Here is a 27,617-nt window from a genome sequence, read left to right on the forward strand (position 1 = left end):
CATGCAGCAGAGATCACTTGCTGACTTGACAATTTTGCTGGCAGCATGCTTAAGTCCTATAAGGTTACAGGCTTAGAGAGCGCATCCACCTATTCCTATTGTTCTGTTCACCTCCTCTCCTGAGGCATCATGCACCATCCCTGTGCATCAGGTCCCTTATGCAGCTGGACTTCAGCACAGGGATTTCTGCCTCAGTAGCAGTCAAAAAGCTCAGCGCTGCACCTCCTCCCCTCTGGCCCTTCCCAGAAGATTCGGCAAGATTCTCTGTATTTACTTCCTAGATGTGAATTAAAACAGAAAGATTCATATCTGCCGAGACACAATTCATCCCTTTCATTCCCAGACACTACCCCACCATAAAATATTTCCCCTTCCCTCCCTAAACTGGGCGTTTCCTCCCACTCTCTTGCCCTTGGTAAAAACATTCATCTTCTTGCCATCATGAGGAAGTTGGACTCATCTCAAATTTCACCAGGTCCCCTTGTATACCACTTCCCAAAATCCTTGGGGGGGAATTTTAATCCGGATCCAAACTCTGGAATCAATCCCAAGAGGCTGCTGGGCTTCCATCAATGCATTAATTTTCAGGCATGCCCAGCCTTGCCACTTGGGTCCACTTCCAAACAGAGAAGACAACTGAGCACAAGCCCAGAAATACATCACACCTTGAGCTATCTATTCTAGATACCAACACACACATCCTGGTTAAAGCATTGCTCCTTTAGTTGTACCATGAAGACTTCAGGTTAAATAGCAGTGTCAGGGGATTTGCAAAAAATACAAGATACCATTGACTGTTCTTGGATCAATTCCCAAATGGCTCAAAGATAGTACAAATAAAATAACAACAAAAAAAACCCCCCACACAACCACAAAGCCAGAAACCACACATCTCATGTTTGTTGTTTGCTTGTGGACAGAGCTCGTAACAGTGGTCAGTAATTTCGAACAAAATCATGAAGTTTAGATTCAAATTCCCAAAAAAGATTCAAGTTTACTTTGCCAAAGACAATAAACTAAAGCTTTCATGTGCCTTGTCCAAGACTTCCTGAACAGTCATTTGTTACTGATTTTGCTCCTTGTGTTAGAAACCTTACAGATATAAACCCCCAATTATCTTAAATCTCATGCTGCTCTATTTGCTCCTTGCTCAAGATAACTGCAAGCAGCTATGCTAAACCTTGAAAGCTTCTCATAGTTTCTTCCTTAGAAGAGTTGAGACTCTCACCTGGGAGCCAGTTTGTTTCTAAGAAATATGTTCACCCTATGTTTCACAGCACTTCCTTCTTAGTAGCTCACAGCCAAATCACAACCTGCAAACTATTGTTTGGCCTGGGCTGCTCTACTAAGGCTTTAATTTAGCCCATGGCTTGCCCCTAGTGGAAAGCAGTTCTTAAATCCCTCCAGCAGTTACAGCATCTCACACTACAGCAAACCTTGGATGGGAAGCTCCATTTGGGAGACTGAAAACTGGAATATTTCACAGAGACTGAAAACTGGAATATTTCACATAAATCATTTAAAACTATAACTGGAAAAAAAAAACAAAACACACCCAGGAAGTTTTTGAAGAACAGCAAGTTTATTCACTTGGAGAGACTCACCCACATGCATAACCATGGATAAGCTCACATACTACTCTAAAGATCATGGCTTTGGTTAGTTATCAAGGGACTCCATCCAAGGTGATCATGGCACCAACACAGCAGAGAGCCTAGGAAACACATGCAAGTAAAAAACCGAACGACCAATAAAACAACTTTGAGGTTAAACACCCTTAGAGAGAAATGATTTTCCTCTTAATTCCACTTGATACCAAAAGTGACTTGACACTAATCCAAGCCAAGGGGCACAAACAAAGAGCTTGAGCTCATTTCTCCACTGGAGAGGATAGATGGAGTGTTGATGATGGTATATGAGAAGCTCCTCTCATTTCTGATGATTTATGCAACCTTGCTTTAAAAGAGTTGCATTCATTTTATTGCCTACTCTGCACATTCTCAAGAGGCGTTGGAGGCAGTGCCAGAAAAATAACAGGGCTTAACAGTGTCTAGCGCAAATCCATCGGTGCAAGAGCTCCTTTCTGAAGCGTTTCCAGATTTTTTTTTTTAGTGGGAACATTTTGTAAATAGAATTTAAAATTTGCCTTGAGCCAGGCAACACCCACTTTTATTCAGCCCTTCATGATAATGAAATAAGTAGTTTCTTCACTAGTTATAGCCAACATCTTCCAGAGGATAGAAAGCGCAAAGCACACGATTTATACCCTCTCAAATCCCATATCCACAGCTTTCCTGTTGCAGATGCCATGTCTTCCTCATGGAGCTAGTGAAGTTTGTGTCTCACAGAAAACAGAGCCACAGATGGAAATAAACCCTTCCACCAGGCGTAGCTTGGCAGACACAACCCAAAAGGTTGCCGTCAGATGGGTTGAAACATACAAGGCAGACAAATTTTCTTTCCGTTGTTTCTCTACGCTCAGGGAGAAAAGAAAAGCAATTTCACTTGACTTAAAACCATTACTTTGTTATTAAAAAAAAGCAAAGTAAAAAGAAAGAATAACAGCTCCCGAGGGAGTTAAATGGTAGCATAACTGGGCCTGTGTCAGAAGAAATCTGAGAATTCAGGTGTTCGTGATACTGTGGAAGATTCAAGCCACCAGACTGATAAAAATAACCAGTCAAAACAGCAGTTCTTGTTTTCCACAAGGGATAATCCTGAACAGAAAGTATATGGATAATTTCATCCTGTCTCAACTGAGACCATTTTACAGCACACAAAAATGGATCCGTTACAACCACCAGTTCAAAACGTAAAACATCCTCACTCTACTGCAATGGAAGCTCTCTTCCATCTTTCACAGTGAAAACATTTTCATTCTAGAAATATCTAGCATTAGTTTTTTGCCAAATGAGGCAAGCTAACAATTTGCCAGCAACTGAGAAGATCCCCTGTCCCTAGTTTCATACTGCTTATTAACCCTCATTCCAAGTGCAGAAAATTGTAAAACGGAGATGCAATTTCCAATGTTGTTTAGTGTAATTGCATTACTGTGCAAACTACAAAACGTGTTACTGAGCAGTTATGACATTTTACACATGGCCAACTATCCCGATTTCTGCAGAAGTGTTTCATACTATACACTGAGAAGTTAATGCTATGCAGAAGGGCAGAACCTCATCAGGTTTCATTTTTGTAAAGGACACATTCATTCTTTCCACTCACAGGCAGGTTACAATCACTTATTTCTGAGCTACACTCACAGCCTTAGACTGCCAAAGGTCCAGTTCCTCCATCTAAAGCAGGGGGTGGACTTCTCCTGGTAACATCCTCAATTCACTGCTCAACATGGGGGACAGATTACCGCTACTGTCAATACTGACATCACCAGAATTTTTCGTTAACCTATTATGAAACAACAGATGACTATCCATGCATAGCAAGCTCACTCCAATAAGTGGCTGGACCCTCATCCGAAACATACTCAACTCTTACCCTTCCTTGTGTTTTTCCCCGAGAGTGGCCCTCTTATTTAAGTTGGGAGGGAAATGGGAGCACACGGCAAGAGGCAGGTCTTAGCTTCCCATTGCTTATCTCTCTAGACTACTTCAATCTCTTCATTGGCAGACACAAAAAGGGCAGTAGCACCCCGAGTCTTTTCAAACAACAGATACAGGCATATCTAACCTTTGGCTCTTCTATCTCAGGTTAGACCTTCGCAAATGAACTGCAGTTTTAAAACATATCACAGAAAAAGGTACTTGGTCATACAGGGCCTCTAAATCCTTGCAGAAGACTGTTGCAGCCCAAGAGTAAGACGCGTGCCTCACAAGCCTGTACAGAAGATGTCACATGACAAAAAACTTCAGCCCCTTAAATGCAATTACAGCAAAGCAAAGGATGGATACATATAAGTACAGCTGGAATTGCAGCTGAACACTGTCAAGGAGCACAACCCTGAATGTATCTCCCTATTTCTTGCTCCTAATAGAGAGACTGTGTCCAAACGTGCAGGGTGTTGATACCATTTCAAACAACAGAGGCCACTGAAAGGCACAGCACTCATACCTCAAACTGGTATAGCTCAGAGAGTTTTCCTCATGAGGATCAGGACTTATTGGCCTACTAGAAGCCAGCATAATCCTGAGACATTGTCACAAATAAGAGGAGGAAGAACCAGGAAAAAGGGTCAGGTTTAGCCAAAACCTACCTTGAGAAACTCACTAGGTTTCATATAGCATCTCTCCAAGTGCTTTCATCCTGGGATAGGATGAGCTGTGGGTTGTAGAGGGTATGGCACAATGAGCCTTTCTCCCTAGTATCTCCAGACTAGAGGAAGGGAGACTGCTTTCCTGGGGAGTGACCAGGCAGCATTCCTCAGAGACCTCTTCCTTTGCCCCAGGTTTGGCTGAAGGCCACAGAAAAAGGATGGCATGAGGAGAAGAGCCTTTGCCAAATGCAGTTGGGGTGACCAATGCCATGGGCCAAAAACAGCTGAGGAAAGCAGCACTAGAGTGGCTGTGGTTTTGTCCTCTTTGGTATTTCACAGCCAAATCCAGGCTGACAGCAATGATAATAAGCCTGTCACACATTCACTATATATTAATGAATCTGGTGCTCAAAAATTAGCTACAGCTCAATTCCCAGATTCCTTAACCTTAAATTAAGGTTTGCTGAACCAATGTTCAAGATAGATGCAAGAAATTTTCCTCTTACTGAGGAGGTCGAGCTCCCTCAAGACATCCTTGCAGGCCACCACCAGAGACACAAACATCTGCTCTGCAAAGAGGAAGGACTCGCATCCAGGGCACTACAGCTCAAATACACACTTGAATTATTGTAAAAGCTAAGAGGGAAAAGAAAAATAACCAAACCCACACCTTTCTAAACAGGCTATCCTAAACCTCAAAGATATTTTCATCAATCTGTATACAGTTTTTCTTAATTTCCAGTGTGAAGGAATGCTGCCAAAAAGCCATAAAGCAGAGCACAAAATGTTTTAGTCCAAAAGTAGTTTTCCTGCACTCCCCTCCCCAAACTGTGATAAACATCTTAACAGAAAGAGATTCCTTAATTTGTCTCTCTCCTACAAAGAGCAGGAAGATCTTTAAGAAGGTTGAAGGATATAATCAAAGTCACGGCACACATTTCTTATCAGTGTTAGAACAAGATGTGTTTATTCTTTTGGCAATGCTTTAATTTGATTTTAGCAAACACTCCAAACTCTGCATCAGCATCTCAGCCAAAGTGCAGAATCCAGAGTCTGCAAATGGAACCTATCTCTTGCATCCTCCCCTCCCAGCACACGGGAAACTTGGACAAGACTGGACAAATTTGCAGATACCCAATTCGCACCCAATTTTGTGCGTGCTCCTCCACAACCATTTGTGCACACCTAAAATTCCAGGTATGGAGATGAGATAGGAAGACACAATGAGATCCAAAGGGCTCTGTTCATCAGTACCTCATCACTCCATTATAACCACCTCAGTGCCTCTCTCCTTTTCACATCTCCTACTCATAAACACACAGGAATGGATCTCCAGGGTCATCAAGTCCAATGCTCTGCCAACAAAGAGCTTAGTTGTTCTTATAGTCAACCCAGATCAAATGCAGGGTTAGGTTAATGTGGAAAAGTGGTTGGGGCAGGTTCCACCTCCAGCCTTTCAGGGCTGTGATTCACTTCAACACCCTTCTCCCCTTTCACAGCTTTTTCTCAACCAGATTTTGCCCATTTGGGAAGAACTCGTCATCTCACCATGGCAGCCGGCACAGTGCTTGCGGGCATGGGCGCTGTAGGTGATGGTGCAAGCTCACCACCCTGACCCTGCAGCCTGCACAGGGGCTTGCACAAGGGCTGGTTCCCAGGCTGCAGGGTGGAACACACTGTACCACCACTGGGTGCAAAGGGTAGAGCTCAGCATTTGCAAGCAGGCAGTGAGCATCCCGAGGTGGCTGGGCAAAGCACCCAACACATGGGTTTCAGGTAGGAAGGGACTCCCTGCTCTCAATATTAAAACTTGATTCCAGGAACTTAAAAAGTACTTAAGTTATTTTGTCTGTTTTTAAACCCAAACTACAGTCTACACCAAGTTTTTAATGGTTTGCTATGGGTCCCATCTGCCCAGTCCAGTAACAGCTCCAAAGATCTAAATTCCAGCAAGCACCAGATGCAACAAATTGCTACTTCTATTTCCACACTGAGGCTTTTACTTATTTTTATTTTTTTTTTCTTTTTTAAGGAAACCATGCCAAAGCCTACATCTTGTTTTCAGGCTTAGAATGGGTGAGGTTCATCATCACCAATATATTTTAATTGAGCAATAACAAGTCTCCCTCTTTTGAGACGAGTCATTAGAATGGTTGCTCTTCCTCAGAAATAAAGCCAAGTCAACGTTGAGTTTTTCTTCCCCAGCATACAACAAACACTTCACTGGGTGAACAAAGTTGGTGCACCATGTTCAAATCCAGGATGTGAAAAGAGGCCTGGGGAGGGTTAAAATCAGAGTTAAAGCCTTTTAAAAACCCTCCTCCGACAGCAACAGTGATGAGCGGCATTTAAGTGGAGCGAGAATGCTCCTGAACACATCGCTTCTGACAGATGAGCCCAGCAAGTCAACCATAGGACTCCACAGCCCCACCGCTGCTATTCAGTGAAAGTTGATCAGATAGCAGCAGACAAATAACGCCAAGCAAACACTCCAAGAAGTGCTCTCTCCACATTTAAGAGTTTATAATTAACCACGAGTTAAAAAAATAGAAAAGGAGCAGCCAATTTGAGTCTTCCATACAGCAGAAACAGCAAGGGACCATATATACACTGGGAGTTTGTACTCTCTGCAGAAGGGGACAGGGAAAGCACAATGGTTTCAGTTTATCCCATGCTCTCCCCAAACTGCAAACCTGTGATCCCAGGCGTGCAAGCCCCAAGTGTACTTTTAACAGGCTTTTTCTCACCAGCTACCACATCACCTAGCCAGGCTTTCGGCCCTGCAATTCCTATTTTGTTTTCTTTTCCATGTGGCTGAGCTCCTGTATGCTTTGGGTCTCACACTCTATGCCCCCACTTGAAGCATTCTGACCAGGACTACACACACGCGCGTGCAATCACATTCACACAGGGGAGCTTTTGCTGCATTGCCATTCTGACGAGTGTCAACACAGCTGCTGTCTCCACTGGAATGTAAACCAATATTGTTGTTAGATCTCTCTCAACCCCAGGTAACTTCCTCAAAGATTTGCACAGTGTGTGGCAATTCTCTCCACTGTCACCTTACAATGCATCAACCCAGCAGGTTAAAGACAGTTAAACAAGAAAAACAAAACCCTCACAAAGAAAAAAAACAAAATCAAAGCTGCAACTGCAGTTTGCCTTCCACGGGTGCCCATGCAGTGCAAAGAGCAGTGGAAAGCAAAATGCATCCATTGTACACACATCCATCCTCATACAATATATGTTTAGACAAAACCCTATATAAAATCTCGCTGGCAAAGCATTAACAGCACTGAGTAAAACAGTTATTGGTGTGGAAGCTAATGCAACATTTGCAGCAGAGAACCTTGGTTTGCGTCTTATTTTACTTAAAAAGATAATCTAAGAAGGATTTATAATGCTTTTTTTTTTTGTTATTTCCTATATACCATCCACTTTAAACCACGAGCAGCAATTTTAACAATAAAAGAGCAGTAAATGAACTATGCTGTCATCACAGATACTGTTCTGACTGCTAGGGGAACACTATCTGTATGCTCTGCCCGTAAGTGACTGTTTAGTCTTGCTCCTCCAGTGAAGAGAATTATTTGGCTCATCAAGCTTCCCAAAACAAATTCACTGTCCCAAATGTGAAAGATCACTCTCATACAGGTACCTAGCCCAGCAAACTCCACTTCACATTGTAAAGTGTGAAAGTTTCAGAAAAGCAAGTGTGTATTCCACACCTAACTTCAGGGCTACAGGGGTGAAGAAATCGCACAAATTCACCAACCACAAAAATATAGTGAAGATATCATAACGCAAACCTAGAATCCTTACCTCGCTATACTGGGACTGGGCATTGTTTTCCAGGTACAACATGTTAGCAGTCAAATTGATCAATGCTGCTGTTCTTTCTTCTGGCTCCAGGATTTTGACAAACACCTCCCACCCCCTAGAAGACCCTAAAAATATGTGATGCTACTTGGAAGATAACAGGACTCAGAGTGTGCCTCTCCGCATAATTGAAGTTTCTCTTATATACCTAACTATAGGCAAGGAGGAGGAGGTGGGGCTCTCCTGCTTTACCTGTCCAATCTGTCAAAGTGCCACCTGGAGTCCTCCACTCCAATGGAGAGAGGCCTCTCCCAGCTCATTAAGTAGTTAGAATTCCTTATCACCAATCTCTAAAAAGCGAAGGGAAGGGAAGGGGGGGGGGGGAAATGACACACCAAAAAAAAGTAAAAGAAGGAAAAAGAGAGAGAAAAGAAACTATAACTTTCCCTTGTCACTTTTCTACGAATTTGGGAACTCAAAAGACAGCCATGGAGTTGCTCCAAAGGAGTCGCTTCAAGAAACTTCCAACTTACTTATTTTCTGAGAAGACTCCAGGGTTTGGTTTGTTTTCATGCATGGACTTTGCCGCTACCAAAACCCAAAGTGTTCGGGACAGGAGTAAGATGCAATGCTTGAGAAGGGCAGCGCAGTGACACACCCGAGTCTCTAGCTGCTGCAGCATTTAAAAAAAAAAAAGCAAAAACCAAACAAAACAAAAAAAAAAAGGGAAAAAGGCAACTGATCCAAAAGGACTCACAATTTTTAATTAATATATGGGAAGAGTTGTTCAGTATTGCTCAGTAAAAACTACCTGGACTCTGTGCCCATAGCAAACTGAAAGATAGGAGAAGGACTTAGCCGAGACTCGACCTGTGGGAGAACAGAATGAGCAGACAGGCAGAACAGAATGGCCTCACTGTGATTTTACTCTGAATGAGCAGACAAGATCCTCCACACTGTCCCGGCAGAGATGCCCGGACCGTGCCGGCAGTGCAAGGTCTGGGCTGTGCCAGCACCGGCCGCCCTCTCAGAGCAGAGCTGGCTCACCATGAGCCGCTCTGAACCGCCCCACTGGAAAGGGTCCACCGCCATCCCACTGAGCGAGCGAGATGCACGGCGAGAACAAAAGCCGGCTCGTTTTCGCCTGCTCCCAAAGAGCAGGGTAAGCGCCATCGAGCAAGGGGAAACAAAACACCTTTTAAGGGGTGGGGGGAAGAGAGGAAACAAAACATCCAGATCAGAGCATAGCCGCCTGCCCTCCCAGCCTAATGACAACGCTTCAGACTTTTATTTGAGGACCTGTCGTCAGGCAGACCGGTGCCTAGCTGCTGAGCACCCCCATGAACTGCAAGCGCTCACAGTCAACACCAAACCTCCCGCCGCGGTTAGTGAGCAACTGACCCACAGGTGCTTTGCAGGGGGGGGAGAGGGGTTCCGGTCAGGGCTGAAACCCACCCGTGGCTTCAACACTTCTGCAACTGAGCCTCTGCCCTGGAGCTGCTACTGCTCCTGCCACGCTGACTCCCTTGCCTTTGGGCATCATTTAACCCCAACTTTCCGGGCACAAAAGGGAGGGGACTCCAGGTTCACCGGAAGATGAAGGTAAGTGGGCTGTGCTGCTTAGGGTGCTAACGGCTCTCTAGGCTGCCTTCTTCAGCACAACGGCAGCAGAAGCCATCACTGACTTCTTACCAATCTGTGAATTAAAGAACACTGCAAGCTCACACCAGGCTGGAAACAGGCAAAAGATTGCCTCTGATAAAATGGGGCAAAACCATCCAGGCAGGAACCAACACAAGCACAAGCACAGAGCAGCACAACTGCAGTGCCCTCTCTACTCTGCAACAGCTCTTCGCCATGAGAAGCAGGGTAGATATCTCATTTAGCTCTAACACTGCAAGCACAGCTCAGCAAAGCACTGCTGGGCACAAGAGTAAAAGGTTGCAAGCTTTCCCAGTGCACCTTCCGAATGCCTTCTCACTGAGGACTATGCAAGGAGGTGCTTCAAAGAACAGGCTTCAGAGACGAATACTGAGCCCTCCCCAGCCCAGATAGAAACCTACCTACCACCACCAGCAACATCCCAGCTTGGGTCAGGGCCACACACACCTTCAGCATTCCTGAACTACCAGCAAAAGCATGGTGAGCACATAGCAGGTTTCCTACATCACAGCAACTCAGTAGGCCACTGCTTCAGACCCTTCCCCTCCTCTCCATCTTCTCTGCCACCACCTAACACCAGAGGCTATGCTTTGGGTGAGCCTAGGGTGAAATAAGGTAAGGCTGCATGCTTACCTGATCTCACCCAAGATGGGTACAAGCCAAAAAGCCACACAGGCACTAATCTGGAGATACAGGCAAGGTTTACTGGGAGCAGCCACAGTACCAACTGCCAAACTTTGCAGCACCACTGAAAAGTTTGCATGGAGCTGGAAATCACCTGTAGGTTTTCTGTTGTCTAATAGTGAGGAAAATATGCTGTGCTCAGAGGATCATTTTGACTCCAGATTTCTCTCAGGTTTTTGATACTGGCCCATGAGATCAAAAGCTATGGAGGGGAAGGAATGAGGAGGAGAAGGTACATACATAGATGCCCCAACCCCAGCTAGTCATTGCAAAAACCTCTTTCGTTAGCTGTGCTATGAAGCTCAGAAGATCCCCCTTTTCCAAGTCATTTATATAGCACTGTTGTGATAGGTAGCAGCCATCTTCTGTCCCACAGGTGGCTGGAGGTGGTTGTGGGTGAAGCAACACCCAGATACACAGAGATATGTGGAAGTTTATCCAAAGAGATCTGCATGTCAAACATGAGGAGAAGCGTATACAGCATGAATAAACTGACACGTCAGCACAAATCTCTGCCCTCTGTACACACAGCCCTGACCTGGCTCAGTGTTTTAGAGGCATTAGCCTGTGCGGTCATCTTGAAGTGAATGCTGGAAGAGAGTCTTTTTGCAAATCAGTCATTCACAAGTGACACAAAGGAGGCCACCACCACCCTACCAGGGGTGACAGGAGATAATAGAGCACACACAAGACACTGCACCCACCAATGCTGCTACAGTATAGGCACAAGTGTACCCTCTCATCACGGCAGGGCTGTAAAATTTCTTTCACTGGCTTCAGACTTAAATGCACCCCCTTCATAAGATGCTTCCCCCCATTCCATGTGCTGATGTCATGCCCTGAATTTTCACATTGGCACTGATGGTGCAAGAAAAGAGTAAGAGGCTTGATCACTTGCCTTTCTGCTTTACATAAGAAAGAAAAGTTCCTGGAGTCTCATTTGATTCTCTCCTTTTGCAGATGCCCAAAATTTCCCACAGATGAGTGTCCAACAACCTAATGGCAGTGAGGTAGCATCATTAGAGGCTTTCAGATGAAAACTTGACTCCCTGAAATAATGCATTCTTGAATGACTGAGTAACAATACCAAAGGGACCCCCACCTCCTCAAACTGAACACTCACTTCTCAGCAATGAGACAGTGACAGTTATTATTCATCTGAGCCTTCTGGACAGGTCTCCAAGGGAAACACCAGCACCAATCCTGTTGCAACTGTGATGGCTGAAAGTCATGGCAAGACAATCTTTGCAAACAGATTATACCTTGTTATACCAATTAGCCCAGTCAGAGAAAGTAAACAGATTCAGGCAAAGACCCTCTCACATGTAAAAATTAATTACTTTTTATTGAGGCCAGATGAACAAGTTTAACTCTGTTCTAGCCCAACTAGCTCTCCCTCACTCCGAACAGGAAAAGAACAAACTAGAAAATAAATAAATCAACCCAAAGCATCAGGAGCTGTGCAAAGCCTGGCACTTCACATTTCTGGTGTTCAGTTAGACTGAATCGAAGCAGAGCAGCTCAGCCTCAGGAAAGGAAACCTCTTTAAGACAATTTACCTCCAATACTGAAGTAAAAATAATAATTGCCAGTTAGGTTTGAAAGTTTCAGCAGCAACCCTCTCAGGTCTGACTCAGATATTCTCGAAAGCTTCTGGCAACACTTTGTGACTCCTGCTGGTATGCTGAAGAATGCAGTAATACACAAACAAGACCCCTAGGTTTCCAAAATGAGGCACCAGCCCAGTCAAACTGCTGATTCAGGTTCTTTGTTTGAATGCATTTTCCCCATGCTGCTACAGCTCGTCCCAGCCTCCCTCACTGGTACCTCACAAGTTCTCAGTAACCCTTCCTGGATGCAAGGCAAGTGCGCTAACTCATGATGATTAAAAATGTCATTGCCCCAACTGTACTGTTAATTGGGCATTGTGTAATTTCTATAGAAGGGCCGTGTGCGCGCATGCACCCGCCCACTTGTTGGGAGGCTCATGCAGAATTTCCTGCAGATCAAAGAAATAAAATCGTCTGCTCAGACCTCTCCACTCTTACAAAAATAGCATCTGGATGAACCGCGTCACCACGGAGTGTGACATTCATTCAGACATGTTTACAAATTAGGACTGAGATAACAGAAGGAGGAGGGAAAAAAATAGAATGTGGGGCTTGGTTTGGGTTTGGTTTTGGTTTTTTTTTTTTGTTTGTTACATCTGAATAACTGCTGAACGCTCAGAAAACAAGCCTCTGCCAACTGGCTTTGGGAGTCTCTCCAGTGAAGACTTCACAGGAACAGATGTGATAGACTGCAGTAACAGGTAACCAGGCTCGAGAGCAAGTAAAAAATGCTTTCAAAAAACACAAAAGTCACCCTCCCTTCTCAAAAACTCAGGCAAAGCTGGTCTTCACTGCTCAAACCATAGGGAAGAGGTGAAAGAGCCCAGCTCATACTGAAACAGGGACTTCCCCCTTAAAAAAAAAAAATCATATACGGCAAGATAAACTAAAAAAGAGATGCTGCTGGAAGGCAGCATCCTGCCAGCTGCTGACTGGATACAGCCTTCTGCGCACCCTGGGCAGGCTGCTCCATGCACTGCATGGGAAATGCAGATCATCCCTATGCAACAGAGGAACGGGCACCCCAGCTCCCACAGAGCTAACTGCTCTGCTGCATCCGCGAGCACAGATTCAGTGCCCTCCGGGCTTCTCCACCACTGGCTCGGGGTAGGTGTGATGCCCAGAACTTCCTTTGGAAAGCACTCAAGTGTCTGAAACGTCAAGGCAGAATCATGCCCTTGCTGCAACTGCTTGATACTGAGGATCAATCCCTTCTTCCAAGGAACTCAAATTACATTACTCGAGCCCCGCGCCCCCTCCCCCATTTTGAAAGTGCAGGGTAAACAGATGGATTCGCCAAGGGCAGGAGAGCCCCGCTCTGCCCACCGCACAGGTCGGCTTCTCCTTCTCCCCAGGGAGCATGCTCTCCCCAAGGCAATCGTCTGTCACAACAGCCCTGCCCTCCGACCCTGGGTAAACATCTGCGCACGCTGCTTATTTGAGCTCTTACAGTCTCGTTATCTCCCCCAGAACACCCCTAGGGCTAATTAGAGAGTTAATGGCATCATGTCAGGAGATAACGCTATAAGGGGTTATAAGCAGGGAGAGGGAAGGTGGAAAGGAATTGTGAAAGAAAACCAGTTCCCTTCACAACCACAGTGCAATATTGGTTTAGGAAGGGCACACACAGTCCCTGAGGACTCTGCCCTTCAGCTGCAGAGTTCCGTTTATTAAGAGAGCAAAACACTCTGCTGAAGAGATCCAGCTCTCCAGCCAAGGTGATGCAAGGTCTCCACACCTTCCCTGCCATCTTCACAACCGAACTCCCTCCAGCCCCATCAAGGGAGTCATTTCCACCCAAGTGGCAACACTTCCCACATTTACCATAAGACAGGATGGGCACAGAGCATACAGGTGATTTATCAGAAAGTGTTGTCTGTTTATTCCTGCTGCTCATTTTACACAATTTTTCGACTTTTATGTACACTAGTGACTCTTTAAAACAGTTGCTTTTACTAAAAAAGCTTAGAGATAAAAGGAACCAACTATCTGTACACAGATCTTTGCAAGGCAACTGATAAACCTGCAAAACCAGAGGTCAGCAGACACTTGAGCAGACAATTCTGCACTGATGACTGCAAAACCATGGGTCAGCAGACACTGGTGCATGGAGAAATGACCAGGGGATCTTAGGGGTTCAGGCCTCTGCTATCAACAGCTCTTTTGTTGGAGTAACAACCCTCGACATTCAAACTGAGTTTTTTCCCGATTAGGGTCTTGGAGCACGGCATGCTTGACCTGTGCCACTGCTGTCCCCACTCCATCCACTTCCCTATCCCCACCCCCGATACTTGTAAAAGTAAGGGAGAAGAAATTACATAAGAAAATTACAAAAATTGCTCCTGAGCAGCACGAACAGCCTCATCCCTCCAGCTAGAGGTGGGACAGGGTCATGGCACAAACCTGCATCCCAGAGACAGATTGTTCCAGGCAGGCAAAGGGAAAAACAGGAGATACTGACAGATTAGAGTCTTTGTTTTTAATTATGAGAGAGGAGCAACTGTTGACAGACTAGGATTGTTCTTGCATAAGCAGTTGAGGGGAAAGTGCTGTTCTTCCCTTATCTTGTATAAACTACAGATTGCTCTCAGGAAATGCACAACCGTTCATAAATGCACAATCACAGCAGCTCTTTCTAGCCAGCCTCTGTTATGCTGCCAAATCCCTCCCACCTTGTACAATAATCCAATATTTTTTTTTTAAAAGTTACCCATTTGCAATAATTTGAGAACAGTCTCTCAAACCTCTGGTTAAACCCTGACCCTGCAACTGATGGCTCCTCGTGTGAGCTTCGCACATGAGCTTCTCACATGAGCACATAGCCATTATCCTATGTTGCCCTGATGTGCTGGACCACAAGGTATAACCCAGTGCAACCAAGGATCCTCTTTGTTCCTTGTTTCCTATGCAGAAGTGTTGCATTTTACAGTGTTGGTCTTCATCTGGGTACCCTCAGCCCACCACCATATCCAATGACCACCATAGAGTGAACAGCCGTAGGGTTCAGTTATGTGGCCAGAGACCTTCCCCAGAAGATCAAACACTTTAGTTTCTGACTTGATTAATTTTAGTCTAGCCTGGACATCACCATGAGGTCCACTGTACCCATCCATGCCCTCAAAGAGAAGACTGCTTTAAGGTATCTTTTTCTTTGCTTTCTTTTTAAGCAGCCTGGAGATATGGTGCTTTTAGAGTGACATGCTTTTAGAGTGACAGTTACATTTGTTACTGAAAACTCCTTTGATCTTTCATTAATTTCTGAAAATTCAGACACTGATTAGCAAAGAGTTCATTCAGCAGTAAGCAAACTAACATAGACCACAAACCACTCCTTAATCTACACTTCACAGAGACTGATTTAATTTTCTGTGACTGCCTGACAATTCACCCCCTCATCAATTTCAATGCTATCAAATCAGTAACAGTGACATGGAAAGCAGATGGTAGAGACATTGAGAAGAAAATATTACTTTAAAGTCTCCTCTTGAAATACTGGAGGAAAAATAATAGTCATTAACAGGACTGTGGGCAGAACCACAAAGCAACATATATAGTGAGACTTTGGGTGCATAAGACTTTCTTCAAAGCAAGAATCCCAATTAATGCAAGAGAGGACTTTAAAAACAAAAGCTACACCACACAGCTCACTGCAGCACATTTGCTTTGGCTGTGTTGGGCAAGGAAGGAGAGCGGATGCTCCCAGGGCTGTGCTCCAGGTTTGTCTTAGCACAAAAGGAAATGTCCCATGTGCCTGGCCCCTCTCCTGGCACAGACAGCACTGCAGCTTGCAACAGCACTGCAAGATACTCTCCATCCATCTCACCTCACAAAGTGGAGTGCCACAAAGCTCAGCAAAGTTTTCATTTGGATGGATATGGGCAGCTCAATTTCGTCACCCTACTGCTAGCTAACAAGAGAAAAAGGCTTCATATTCCTTCTTCCATCAATTTGCTTAATAAAAACAAAAAAAAAAAACAAACCAACGCCAAACCCCATTTGCTGGGGTTTTGCTCAAAATGAACAAAATAATGAAGTCCACAAAGTCTAGAAGAAAGCAAATTTTTGGGATAGCCTCTCCACTTCTATTGATATTCAAGATGTGCTTCGTGGCTTGCTGAAACACCAGTTGCCCAAGGGGTTTATCACTTACAGGCTCTAACCCAATCAAAGTGTTCCCAACAAATATGGGAATTATGCTTATAGTTTGAGGAGGAGGGAAAAGAAAAAAAAAAAAAGAAAAGAAGGGGCTCCTATCATCTAGATAGAAACATAGAGTGAAGTTCCCATCAGACAGCATAAATTTGCTCCAGAGGCAAAAGTGCCTACAAGATCAAGATGCCTTTTAATTAAGTGTTTGTGCAGACCTTTTAAAGATGTAAAATAAGTGCTAATGCATTATTGCTCCATACTTAAGCAAGGAGCACGTGCAGCACCATGGAAGCCTTTGGAGGCAGGCCTAGCTGCTTGGGGAAGACATCTTCTGAAGCAACTGCTTCTTTTGTTTGGAAGCATTTGCGTGTAGGCAGATGACAGGTCTCGCAATTGCAACACTCTTCCACCTCAAGTGCTAGTAACAATATGAGTCGGGGAGTTAAAGCCAGACCTCCAGAGGAGCCAGGCCAGAATGAACACAAAGCACCCCATCTCACACATTGCTCTCTTCCAGAAGAGTCTGTGATTTTCAGCTTAAAATTAATTTATTCCTTACAAGATGAATGCAAAGCAAGATACTTGAAAGGGCAGAAATATTTAAAGGAATCTTATACACGCTTATATAGCATAGCACCCAGAACACCCGTTTGTTGTCTTCCAGTACTACTGAGAATTTAGGGAATTGGCATTAAAAATTAAACATTTGGTATAAAGATACTTGTCAAGTGACTGCGTTGATAGAGAAAGAAATTTAGCCAGCCCTGGTCTGCAGCCACAGCTAGGGCAAAACAGCACAGGAAAGGGAGCTAGTGAAAAATTACTTTAAAGAAACATAAATATGTCTTTAGAGCCCTACTACGCACAGAATGAGAGAAGTCTTCAGACTTTTGCTAAACAACGTACAAACGCATTCTCTAAGTGCACCTTTTATTTGAAAGAACTGACCATTTCTGGATGTAGATCTGCAAGCCTAAATGAGATGATTAGATCATTTGGAGAGACCTACGCTGCAGAAAATTAAACATTCAGCAGAATTACAAAGACAAGTCTAAATTAGGAGAGCTTATGAGTTCAACTGCAAACAAGAGAGGCGCTGGAGGGAAACTTCCAACAGAATAATGCATTTGCTCATTATGGAAATGCCTTTGCATAATCTCAACTTTCTTTGCACACTCTGGAACGAACAAATACCCACAAAGAAGAGAAACTTGGCAAGCTACAAACTCTCTCAAGCACAATCCAGACAGTAATAAAAGCTTTGATCACATCCCTGGGCTGTACAGAGCCCTTCCTTCCTTTCTACAGTCAAGCTGGGAATACTTAGACATGGAAATAGACGCCACACAACCCACTTTGCCATATCTACTTATCAAATCGTCCTTATCCTCCAGGTGCAAAACCATTTCCCAACATAACACAGGGCTGTGGCACCTGCCACAGACCTGGGAAGCACACACCAGCCATAGTCAGTCTGCATCACGACGCTCTTCCTGCACTGCTCAACCACACCACACATGCCACACCAACTCCTTGCTCTGCTGTCAGTACACAGGGATGCCCTCCCTGCCCTGCAGTCCCACCACCCCTTAACCAGCTGTCATCTGTTTCTTCAACCATCACCTTGCAGCAAATGGACTTCTCCTGACCCAGAAAAACACTTCCAAGAAAGCAACTAAAATTAATACTGAAGTGCAGGCTCTGATCTCTGTTAAAGCATTGGATTGGGCTCAATAGACATCCTTCTGGACAGTGGGTTGGGTTTTCTTATGCCTGTCCATCATATTATTGCACACCTGATCCTGACCACAATTCCCATGTGATGGGCTCCCAGGGACCCAGGAATTCAGTGTATGACCACTAAATGAACTGTTGAGCTGATTTACATGATGTGAAGGCTAAGAATATGCAGAGAGCTGCAGCCACTTTGGGACAAGGTAGCTCTGCAGAGTCCTCAGTCTCACTCCTCTCTAGCTCACTGCACTGCAGCATGGCGAATGTATTCTGTGCAGGTTGGCTGGAGTAGCTCTTCCACGGGCCTACAGCACGTTAAAACTGGGAAAGGTTTCTTTCCATTAGGAAGTATCAAATACCAACTCATTAGTGTGAGAGCTGAAGTGGAGAGCCTCAACACCTTCAGGTCCTAGATGGGCCACATCCAGTCTCTCCCTACAGCCTGTTTTTACCTCCATCTTTGTGTATAAAGGAGAACAGTGAAGTTACAGAGCTGAGGCTCTCACTTTTGAAAATATGAAACCAGGCTTGGGACATCCACAGCCAACAAAGCTGAAGACTCAAACCCCCCCAAAAAAAGGGCAAGGAATTCTATCTGCCTTTTATGGGGAGGGAAGGATCCAGGTTAAGAAAACACTGACCACACTGACTGTCTGGGGAAAAGGCATTCCACTGAACTGGTTAGGCAAGGGGCTGTGGGAGGACGGCTTGCTCAGGGGCATGAAAGGAAGATATGTACAGGGGGAGGGGGATGAGCTGCTCCATCACTGAGGACAGCACTCTTGCTCCCACCAGCAAGGTCGCCAGTGCCCTGGACATGCTTCTAGGATGGTGGCAGAAGACTTCTAGACTCTGCAAACCCCTCAAATAATGCTTTTATCAGCATGCTGCCTGATAAAGTCCTTAGCCCAAACAAGGTTTGTTTGGGTCCAAACTAGCATCTCTTAACATTAGTGAGCAATTTTAAGGACTTCTGGGAGATGGTGAAGGAAAAGAATTTTGCACCTGGTATGACAGGCTGACAGCACACAGAGAGGGCCTCCAGGGCAATGCAGGGGTTATTACACCAACATACAGCTCATTTCTAGAGATGTCTCCAGACTGCTCCTCCCTGTAGTTCCATGGTATTTAGTCAGTCAGGAAAAAAAAGCCAAATCAAACCAAAGAAACTCCTATAACACCCATGGTTGCTGGCTACATCCTTCGTCAGGGAATAGGCTAGGGACCACCCTTTTGGTTGGTCTAGCAAATACAGAGAGGTCCACAGGAATAGACATTCAACTTACCTTCCTGGCCATCTGCAGCTCCTTCCCACGCCAGGGCCATGGCAGAGACTAAATGCTCTCTGCACCCACAAGGACCACCAGCCCCTCACTCTAGTTATGCAAAAAGGCAGATCTATGCTGGGATTTCCCAGCCTGGCTGTGATCAACGCCATGGGAGAGGAAGGGGCACAGCCATCAGCCTCACAGATGTCCCAGGACATTGTGAAAGAGCCAGTCACAAGGCACACAGCTGGGGAGTTGCTGACTGTCTAATGTCACACCAGACCCACAAACCCTCTTCCTGTCCCATTTAGGTCTTTTCATCCCAAGGTAGAAAATGGTGATCAGCACCCTTACATCTTTCTTATATGGGGCACAGGAAGAATATTTCTTCCTTACAAACAAGAGTGTAAGAACTGTAAAGTCTTGGCTCAGCACGAGCCAAAGCTGTAACTCAGACGAGGTGTTTCCTTGTCACCCAACCTTCTTTTCCAGCTTTTTCCAGATAGTTGTATTTTCAAGGCAACAAACACAACCGATGGGTTCAGCAAGGCTGGACTTATGCTCAGTTTCCAGCCCACCAGTGGGACAAAATCTTCAGGTACTGCTCTGAGCACTGTAGCTCCTTCCCCACTGCCAGCTCTGCTGTGAACAAACAGCTGTACCCTACTAAAAATGAAATAATAAAGAAATAGTAGCTCTCTCACCAACACAACTCTTGGAATCAAGGGTGGACATCTTTCAAGTCTAAAAGCTTAATTTTCCAGCCATAAGTTGGAAGAAGGTGCAAAGCTTATTTTAAAGGCTGACAGAGATTGCCTTGAAGTCCTTTTAAGGACAATTGCTTTAAATAAACCAGTCCTAATTGCTTTGCACCTATTTCAGTCTCACATGGTGGTACATTATAGAGAAAAGCTGTCCTTGCTCTTTTCCCAAGACAATTTTGATAATAAAAAGCTCTCTGCCTTGATCTCACTGTGATCTTCCAGGGCCCCTCTGTTTCTGCTGCATTCCTTTGTGTTTATCTGCCCTCTTCAACTCTAACTGCGATCAGCTGCATGCAGCACCTCGTGCTTAGAAGTGACATGACTGGGGTTACAGGAGAGACAGGTGGAAAGGGAGCTCTTGCCCTGAAGCTATCCAAAGGAAAAGAGAAGCTGCAGGGGAAGAGGGTTGTAAGGTATTTCAGATTAAAGCAAACACCTTGCCCCAGGCTACACATTCTCTGCCAATGCAAGCTGCAGCGGCTGCGAGCCCCAGAAACAGCAAAGCAAACACGGACTTCTCTGCAAGGGGGAGTTGTCACCCGTCAGGGATGTTTGCAAATTTATAGGGAGGTGGTGGTGGTGGTAAGGGGAGTAAAAAGAGCTTTCCTCATTTTAAAAGACGGGCTGTTTGCACAGGTTTGCAGTGCATATTTTGCTTTGTAAAGGCTTTTGTCCAGCATTCAACTGAGTGAAGGTGCTGTCTTCCACCGAAGACAAACTGAAACATTTATTAATGTACATACTTTAATGTACTCTGAGCCACTGCCTTACAGTAAGGGTGAGGATGGGATGGAATTTCCCTGCTCCCCCCTTCAGCTTGTCATGTCAGTGAAAAACCCTTTTTAAAGAAGTCACCTGGCAGCTCAGCCTTTCCAGAAATACCTCCTGCAAGGCTGGGATCAAACCTACCATAAGCAAGAGGTAATTGCATAGCAAAAGTTGCCTGCCCTCCTCTCCTAGCCCCAGGGCTCACTTCAGCCATGCTCAGAGAGAGCAAGAGGAAGGGATTTTCCATTCATGTTTCACTGCACCACAGATAGGAAAAAGACTCTGAACAAGAGCTTCCAGTTAGCCCATCAGCTACCAGAGTGCTCTGCAGGCATTTCAGAGGAGCTGGAGATGGGGAGGTTTTGCTTGTACTCAATATAGCTAGTGCTAGAGCATGGAAGGAGAAAAAATTCAGCTGATAATGTTTAGATTGTCAAGGATTGTTTTTTAAGGAGACATAGTTCAAAGAGAACATTATCAGCAACTTTGAAAATCAGGAGTCCCTCTAAACATGAAGAACATTTTGGACTAGCTACTGGAAAGACACCATTTTACTGGGGCTGTGCCATGCTGTTGGGAAAAGCTGAGATCCAGATGCTGATTGAAGGCTTGTACACCACCTGCCTGTGCCCAATTTGAATGCAGAATCAAAAGATAACCTGACTTGTCAGTCACCTCTCCTTGTGCACTTGGATTAGCTCCACCACCTTAGCCAAGCACATACCCAACCTCAAAGTGGCCTTTTTACCCTTTGCGGCACCAGAAGGAAAGAGAAGAGCACTGCAGTCTCCCTGGCACACAAGGAGCAGCAGTACCAGGTCAAGGCTTCTGTCACTGGGGACTGCAATCAGCATGACCAGGGAGCAATTACTTTGCAGATGTGATATCCTCCAGGTTAGTAACTGCCAGGATGCAGGCTGCCAACAAGCCATTGTTTGCCACATGAAAAATAGTGGTCGGTTAGCCAGGGAATTAGTTGACACAGTTTCTCAGGATGGAAACATAGAGGTACAGGAAAACTTACACATGCCAACATAAATTTCAAACCAGACATGATTTTTACCCCAACATATACAAAACCCGTGAAGAACAAAAAGAGGACATGAAAAGCTCAAACTCCTGAACTACCTCCTGCTCCAGCCTGCAAGAACAGCTTCTGGTTTCTTCAAAGCTATTGCTAAGAAAAAGCTGGTCAGTTTGCGCCAAAGGCAATGAACCCACAATGAACCACCAGTGCCTCATCTACATTCTAGTCTCGAGCTATACTGGTGAGACACCCACAGCCAAGGCTGGCTACAAACACTCTCTAGGTTTGCCTATCTGGAGATATAGAATGAGAAAAAAGGGGAAAAAAAAAAAACAACAAAAAACCCACAGGAAAAAAAAATACAAAACCCAGCTATGCCCTGAAACCAAGTTTTCATTCCTATCTGACCTTCAAGAGAAGAAAACCCAGTAATAACCCCTGCCCTTGATCAGCAAAATTGCAGCTGTGCCCAGAATACCAATTATCTTAGCTACTTTATCCCTGAGGTCACATAAACTAGCTCTAAACAGGGAAAGAGCAATGACAGTTGAGCGACCAGGCAAGTGCAAGAGACTCCTCAGCTCTTCTGCCTGTTTAGCTGCTTCATCCCTCTCTCCCACCATTGCTGAAGCAGGAGAAAAGGAGCAGGTAAGGAGCCAGCCTGCTCCCCCTTGCAGCACTTGGGAGGCATGGAGGGGTGAAGCCTTTCCAGAGGCCACACACCGTCCATCTTAGCCACATGTACAGAACCTCTGCTCACCACCACCAGAGTCACTCCGCAAAGCCATGCTCCCAACCAGCTTCTGTGAGTGGGACACTACAGGCAAAGAAAGAAGGAACTTCCTGGGTCAAAGGCAGTGGCCACAGCTCCTCCATCAAGAGGGGAAAGATGACCCCAGGGCACTGCAGCGAGAATAGCTCCTGTAAACACTCTTCATCTGTCCCCAAAGGTTAAGGAAGTTCTCACTACTCACCCACATTGGGTCATTCAGCTCTGTGTCCTGCACCCGGACGCAGTCCATGCTGATCTCTATTTTGTTAGTAGGGCCATTTTCAGATGGGGTGTCAATGAAGTTTAAATCAATTGGCTGAACTGAGCATATTGGCCTGAAAAGAACAGAGTAACACAGTTAAAATTGGCCAAATTCCATTTTCCATTCCCCACCTTGTCCTTCATGCTAGGGTGTCACCCAGGACTCAGGCATGACCACAGACCAGTCTCAGGACAAAGTAAGTAATTACTAATGGACAACTATCTCATCACCTGCTACGCTAACAGCAGTTCCTGAACAGGACAGAGCCTGGAGGGACATTTCACTTGTCTGACCAGAAAAATGAGGTAGGAGCACAGGATTTAAATCACTGAAAGACAGAACTCGTGGAGGATTTATAGCAGTAACTGTCTCAGCATCAGTCATGGCAAGTCAGGAATGGGAAAAAAGTTGGTTTTATTTCCTTCAAAGGACCTGATTGGATGAACTCTGCACAATCTCCATCTCCTGTCCCTCCACGGCATCAGCAAGAGAGGAAAACATGCAGCTTGGACATAAGAGCAGTGAATCCATTTCCTTAGGGGAAAATGCCAACCACCAGAGATTTTCAAGACAGTCACTGTCGCTACTGATCTCTGCACCTGTTTCCCATAGCCTGGATGTAGAACCTCTGGAGAGCTCAAGAGTTGCCAGTCATCACAGACTCTTACCCACACCTTCTAACCAATAAGTGCAGAAGACTCCAAATACCCCAGCATCACTCCCTTGAGTAGCCTAATTATAGGGGCATCCTGTCCCAAAACGCTTTCTTCTACAGGTTCTGTGTAAGGGCTACTTACTGTTCCAGGAAGTCCCAGATATGCTGGAGCACCTCTGGACTGAGGAATTCCCTGGGCTGCGAGCTCTGGGACATGGCTGATCGGTAGTAACTTTCCTTCCAGGAGAAGTGGCTCGGAGTTTCTACAAACCTTAAAAAACAAAAGCAAAAAAAAAAAAAAAAGAAGAAAAAAAAGAGAAAAAAATGCACACACAAAGCTATGTTGAATGTGATGTGTGAGCCCAGATCAATGAAATCCCATAAATAGAAGCTATTGTGTGAAAGAGGAGACACACTGAATGCCTAGAACATTCACAGCTGTACACCACACATTCCACACTGCAGCAGATGCTGTATTTAGACAGGAGAAACTTCCCAATAAGTTAAATACCTCTTAGAGTTCACTGGGATGCTGTGTCATAAGAATCCCAGAGGAGAAAAAAAAAATAATAAAAAATGCTACCTTCTGTTTTACCCCCAAATAAGCAACTTTCCACACAAAGCGGGCAGCCTTTGCAGCAGGTGGAGCACCTCCATGCAATTTTACTGTCCCTAACTGGTTGCTTCTCTAGATTGCATGCCCTTGCATGATTTATCTGACTTTTCCTATACCCAGCCACTGCAGATGAGGTCTTGTACTAAAATAAGAGGGAGTTGGTTTTGGACAAATGAATAGTAACAACAACAACAATAATATCCCCCTTCTTTTTGCTTTATTTTCTACGGTAATAAGTTCCACCACATCAGACTATATCTGATGGCTTTTCTACTGCCTTCTTGCCTCCAATTATTTCCTAGTCCAGCCAGCTGATTTCTGCCAGATCTGCTAATTACCTTAGCCATTTTTATCCCCTTAAGCTCCCACAAGCCTCACAGAAATAGGTGGGCCCAAGAGGAGCAGTGACGAAGCTGGAGCACTCGTGCTTTCCACAGCTGCACATTCTCATCCCACTGGCCAATTTCTAAATTCACACTCAGCAGCTTTTACGCCCGTGTCAAAATACTCAATGGCTGCAGGGATGTTAGGGGTGGGGGGCGGGAGGAATTTCTTCAGTGTATTTACAGTTGGCAAAATCTCCGGGGTCGACTTAACTGGAGTAGGAGGCAGGTGACTGCCTTTTCTGCTACGAGGCCGGGGGCACCCTGTAAAACGTTCACACAAAAGAGTTGTTTTGGTGAACGGCCACGCTCCCTGATGGGGGAATGGCTGTGGCAGGAGCCAGGGCTATAAACTGTTTACAAAGAGAACTGGATTAACGTTTGGTTTGGCTCACTTTGGTGCTGTTCAGCACAATGGTCTAACCAGCTGCGTGGAAGACCCTAAATTATTAAGCTGCTAAAATTAAGAAAGGGTGTTGTAGAAGGAAGATCATACTACAGTTGTTCTTTTCCTCTACTCTCTCCTGAAGTATCTATTTCTGGCTGCTGTCAGAGAGGAATCTAGCTCTTTCTACTGAATTTGTATGGCCTCTTCTGTTTTGAGGATGTGTCTGGTTTACAAAAAGCATGGCTTTCCTCACCTACGCTGCCCACGGAATTGCAAGCCCTTGGAAAAGAGCAGTTTTCCTAAACTAACAAAAATCAAAGCTGTTTCAGCCCCCAGAGCCACAGCTGGGCATGCCTCAAAATAGGTGAGAGTATCAGTTCAGTTGCTTTTGTGATTAAGAAAAGGAACCCAACATCCTTTAAAAGTTCATGAACAGCCAGAGATAAAAATAAAATTCAGAAGTGGCATAGCTAATAGCTGTGCCTCACAGATGTGAGCACATACCCACACTACATATGAATAAATAATCACAAATCCTCTGAGAACAGCAGTTATCCCACAAAGTACCAGAAATTACTACTTTCAAACTTTCAGTCTGGTAAGGCACTTGCAAGAGTGCCATATTGAAACCCAGAAGAGCAGATCTCACCTAAGCAAATCAACACTACCACAAGCTCTAGAGGAGAGTAATAGGGAGTATATGCTCCAACCCACAGAGCCCAGGCACCACTCAATACCCTGCACTCAATCCTGACCTCCAAGGAATGGGCAGAGACGCCACCAAAGTGCTCATTATTTACCACTTATAACAACTGCCCGTGACTTAAACACTAGAATCACTTTTTCTGAATCCATTGCCAAGGTATCCACACAAGGCTCCTTGTGTGGAACCAGCCTCACCAAAACGACTTGTTACAAAACAGACCTCCCTCAGAGACCTTTCTTTCGGAAAGTCTCAGTGCCGTGACATGCTCAAATTTGGTTCACAGCTGCACAAAGTCCTAGGTCTCAAGAAGGCAAAGCTACCCAGTGTGGTCCTACTCAGCAGCAAAGCAGAAGTTGGTTATCATAAGCCTACTCCAAACAAGCACTCCCCACAGTGCCCACAGCCTGCAGCACAGGAGAGGAAGGAGGTATTAGCTGCATAGACTGATGTAGCCAGATTTGTAATTCTATGCCTCTGAAGCTAACAGAGCTATTGTAAAGAGTCACACCAGTTAAGGACACAACAATTTCATGCCTGTACTAAACACAGCCCCAGATTTCTCCAGAAAAAGGCATTTTCCAGCTGTGTCATCTTTATCCCTATACTCAACCAAGCTCCTGGCTTACCAAGAAAAGCATTACCAGATCCTACCCTATAGCCAAAAAAAGGTGTGTTTTTCTATACTACACAAAAGAAGTTCCCTGATTAATACTTTTACATAAGCAAAATCTGAGAGACTCCTTCAACACTATCTTCAACACCTTTACTACCCATACAGCTCTATTTTTAAAGGAGGCTGCAGGATCAGGTGCACCTATGAGAAGGATACAGTATTACAGAGGTAGAGAGAATTGCTTTTTACTGTTTGGTGCACCCTGCTCTCAGGTGGGAAAAAGCTGCCAAGTTGCAAGAAAACCAACTTTAGTTCAGCACAAAGCTTCACACAAGCTGAATTGTCTCCTTCCCTGTGATCTTAAAATCTAAATCTAGTGACATTTTTCTTAATAGCTTTCAACATAGAGTAGCCGCCTCTGTGTACTCCTCTACAGAATACCAAAGTGCCCAAATTTGCTCTTCCACAAGAACAGCTAAAGCCTAAGCAAGATCTATGCATGCATTTCACTACTTTAGTTGTCTTTTCCTATGTCAGCAAATACTCAGCTTCAGTAAAATAATCAGTGACTGACTAAAGCTAATCACAAGATATCAGGAGTTAGCATTGTTCAAATTGCTCCTACCAGCTGCTTTTTTATTTATTAAAAGACATTTAAATAACATCACTTTTACACACAACTCATCACAAAGCACATTGTGGGAGGCACTACCAAACATACGCTGTTACACTACTATGACAGAACAAAGCATATAGTGAATATGGTCTAGCTTGTCCTCCACTTTAAGTCTACAAGCTAATTTCCTGCATTAACTGCTGAAATAGTTAGCAAGCAGCTTGCCACAAGCAGAGAGCACTAACTGCACTAGTTTGGAACTGCAGAGGGATTTACAGCACCCTTGAAACTCCAAGCTGAATAGAACACTGCATCCACAACCGCTTCCTTTAAGAACCAGTAGGAGATTATGAATTAACAAAAATTGCAGGTTAAGTTTTCTCTGAAAACCAGCAGATCACCAAAATGACACTGTTTCCCTGAGCAGCGCTGGGACACTGCTCCTGAACCACTGAATCCCAGGACAGTTTTCAGTCAGCCATGCGCTCCCACTGAGGTCTAGTTCAGCTCCATCCTATTTGCTTTGCTGAAGTGAGAGCACCCCAGACTCCAGGTGAAAACACTTTTCAGATACACTTGGTGTGCTGGAGCCTTGGGCACTCTGTTTCCCTGCCTCTTGATCGTTTCCCCAGAAGAGCTGCATTACAGCCCATTGGAGTAGGGCTGCATCCCAGCTGATTCAATTTGTCATCACACTGCTCTGCAAAATATGGCAGGGAGAGCAACATGCCCCTACAGCTGCACCCACGCAGCACTCAACATCAGGCTTTCCTAGAAAGCTGGTAATGTTAACCTTCACCAAAAAAAAACAAACCAGAACCCAAACCAAAAACCTGAACCAAAGGCCACCCCAACAAAAGCCAACAGCCAAACAAAAAAACTCTAGCAAGAACATCATTTGCCTTTCATGA

At 44.9% G+C, this 27,617-nt stretch overlaps 1 protein-coding gene across 7 annotated transcripts in view; it reads right to left on the reverse strand.

Moving 5' to 3' along the window:
• The window catches only part of TP63 (tumor protein p63), a 161,911-nt gene that overhangs the window by 61,849 nt on the left and 72,445 nt on the right, over positions 1-27,617 (reverse strand). Inside the window, exons 1-3 of one of the 7 annotated variants that reach the window (XM_061452158.1) lie at positions 27,108-27,303; positions 23,527-23,655; positions 22,670-22,802 (exon numbers count right to left, since the gene is read on the reverse strand). In XM_061452158.1, the coding sequence (XP_061308142.1) occupies positions 22,670-22,802; positions 23,527-23,600 (207 nt within the window). In that variant the 5' untranslated portion in view covers positions 23,601-23,655; positions 27,108-27,303. Of the gene's footprint in view, positions 1-3,225; positions 3,354-8,032; positions 8,168-19,154; positions 19,233-22,669; positions 22,803-23,526; positions 23,656-27,107; positions 27,305-27,617 lie in introns of those variants that run through there. The other 6 variants (XM_061452157.1, XM_061452163.1, XM_061452164.1 and 3 more) reach the window with 6 other exon arrangements.

This window comes from Pezoporus flaviventris, unplaced genomic scaffold, assembly GCF_033815535.1.
Source record: "Pezoporus flaviventris isolate CSIRO_AGI_PZ_B2104156 unplaced genomic scaffold, CSIRO_AGI_Pfla_v1 ptg000013l, whole genome shotgun sequence".
Classification (NCBI taxonomy): domain Eukaryota; kingdom Metazoa; phylum Chordata; class Aves; order Psittaciformes; family Psittacidae; genus Pezoporus; species Pezoporus flaviventris.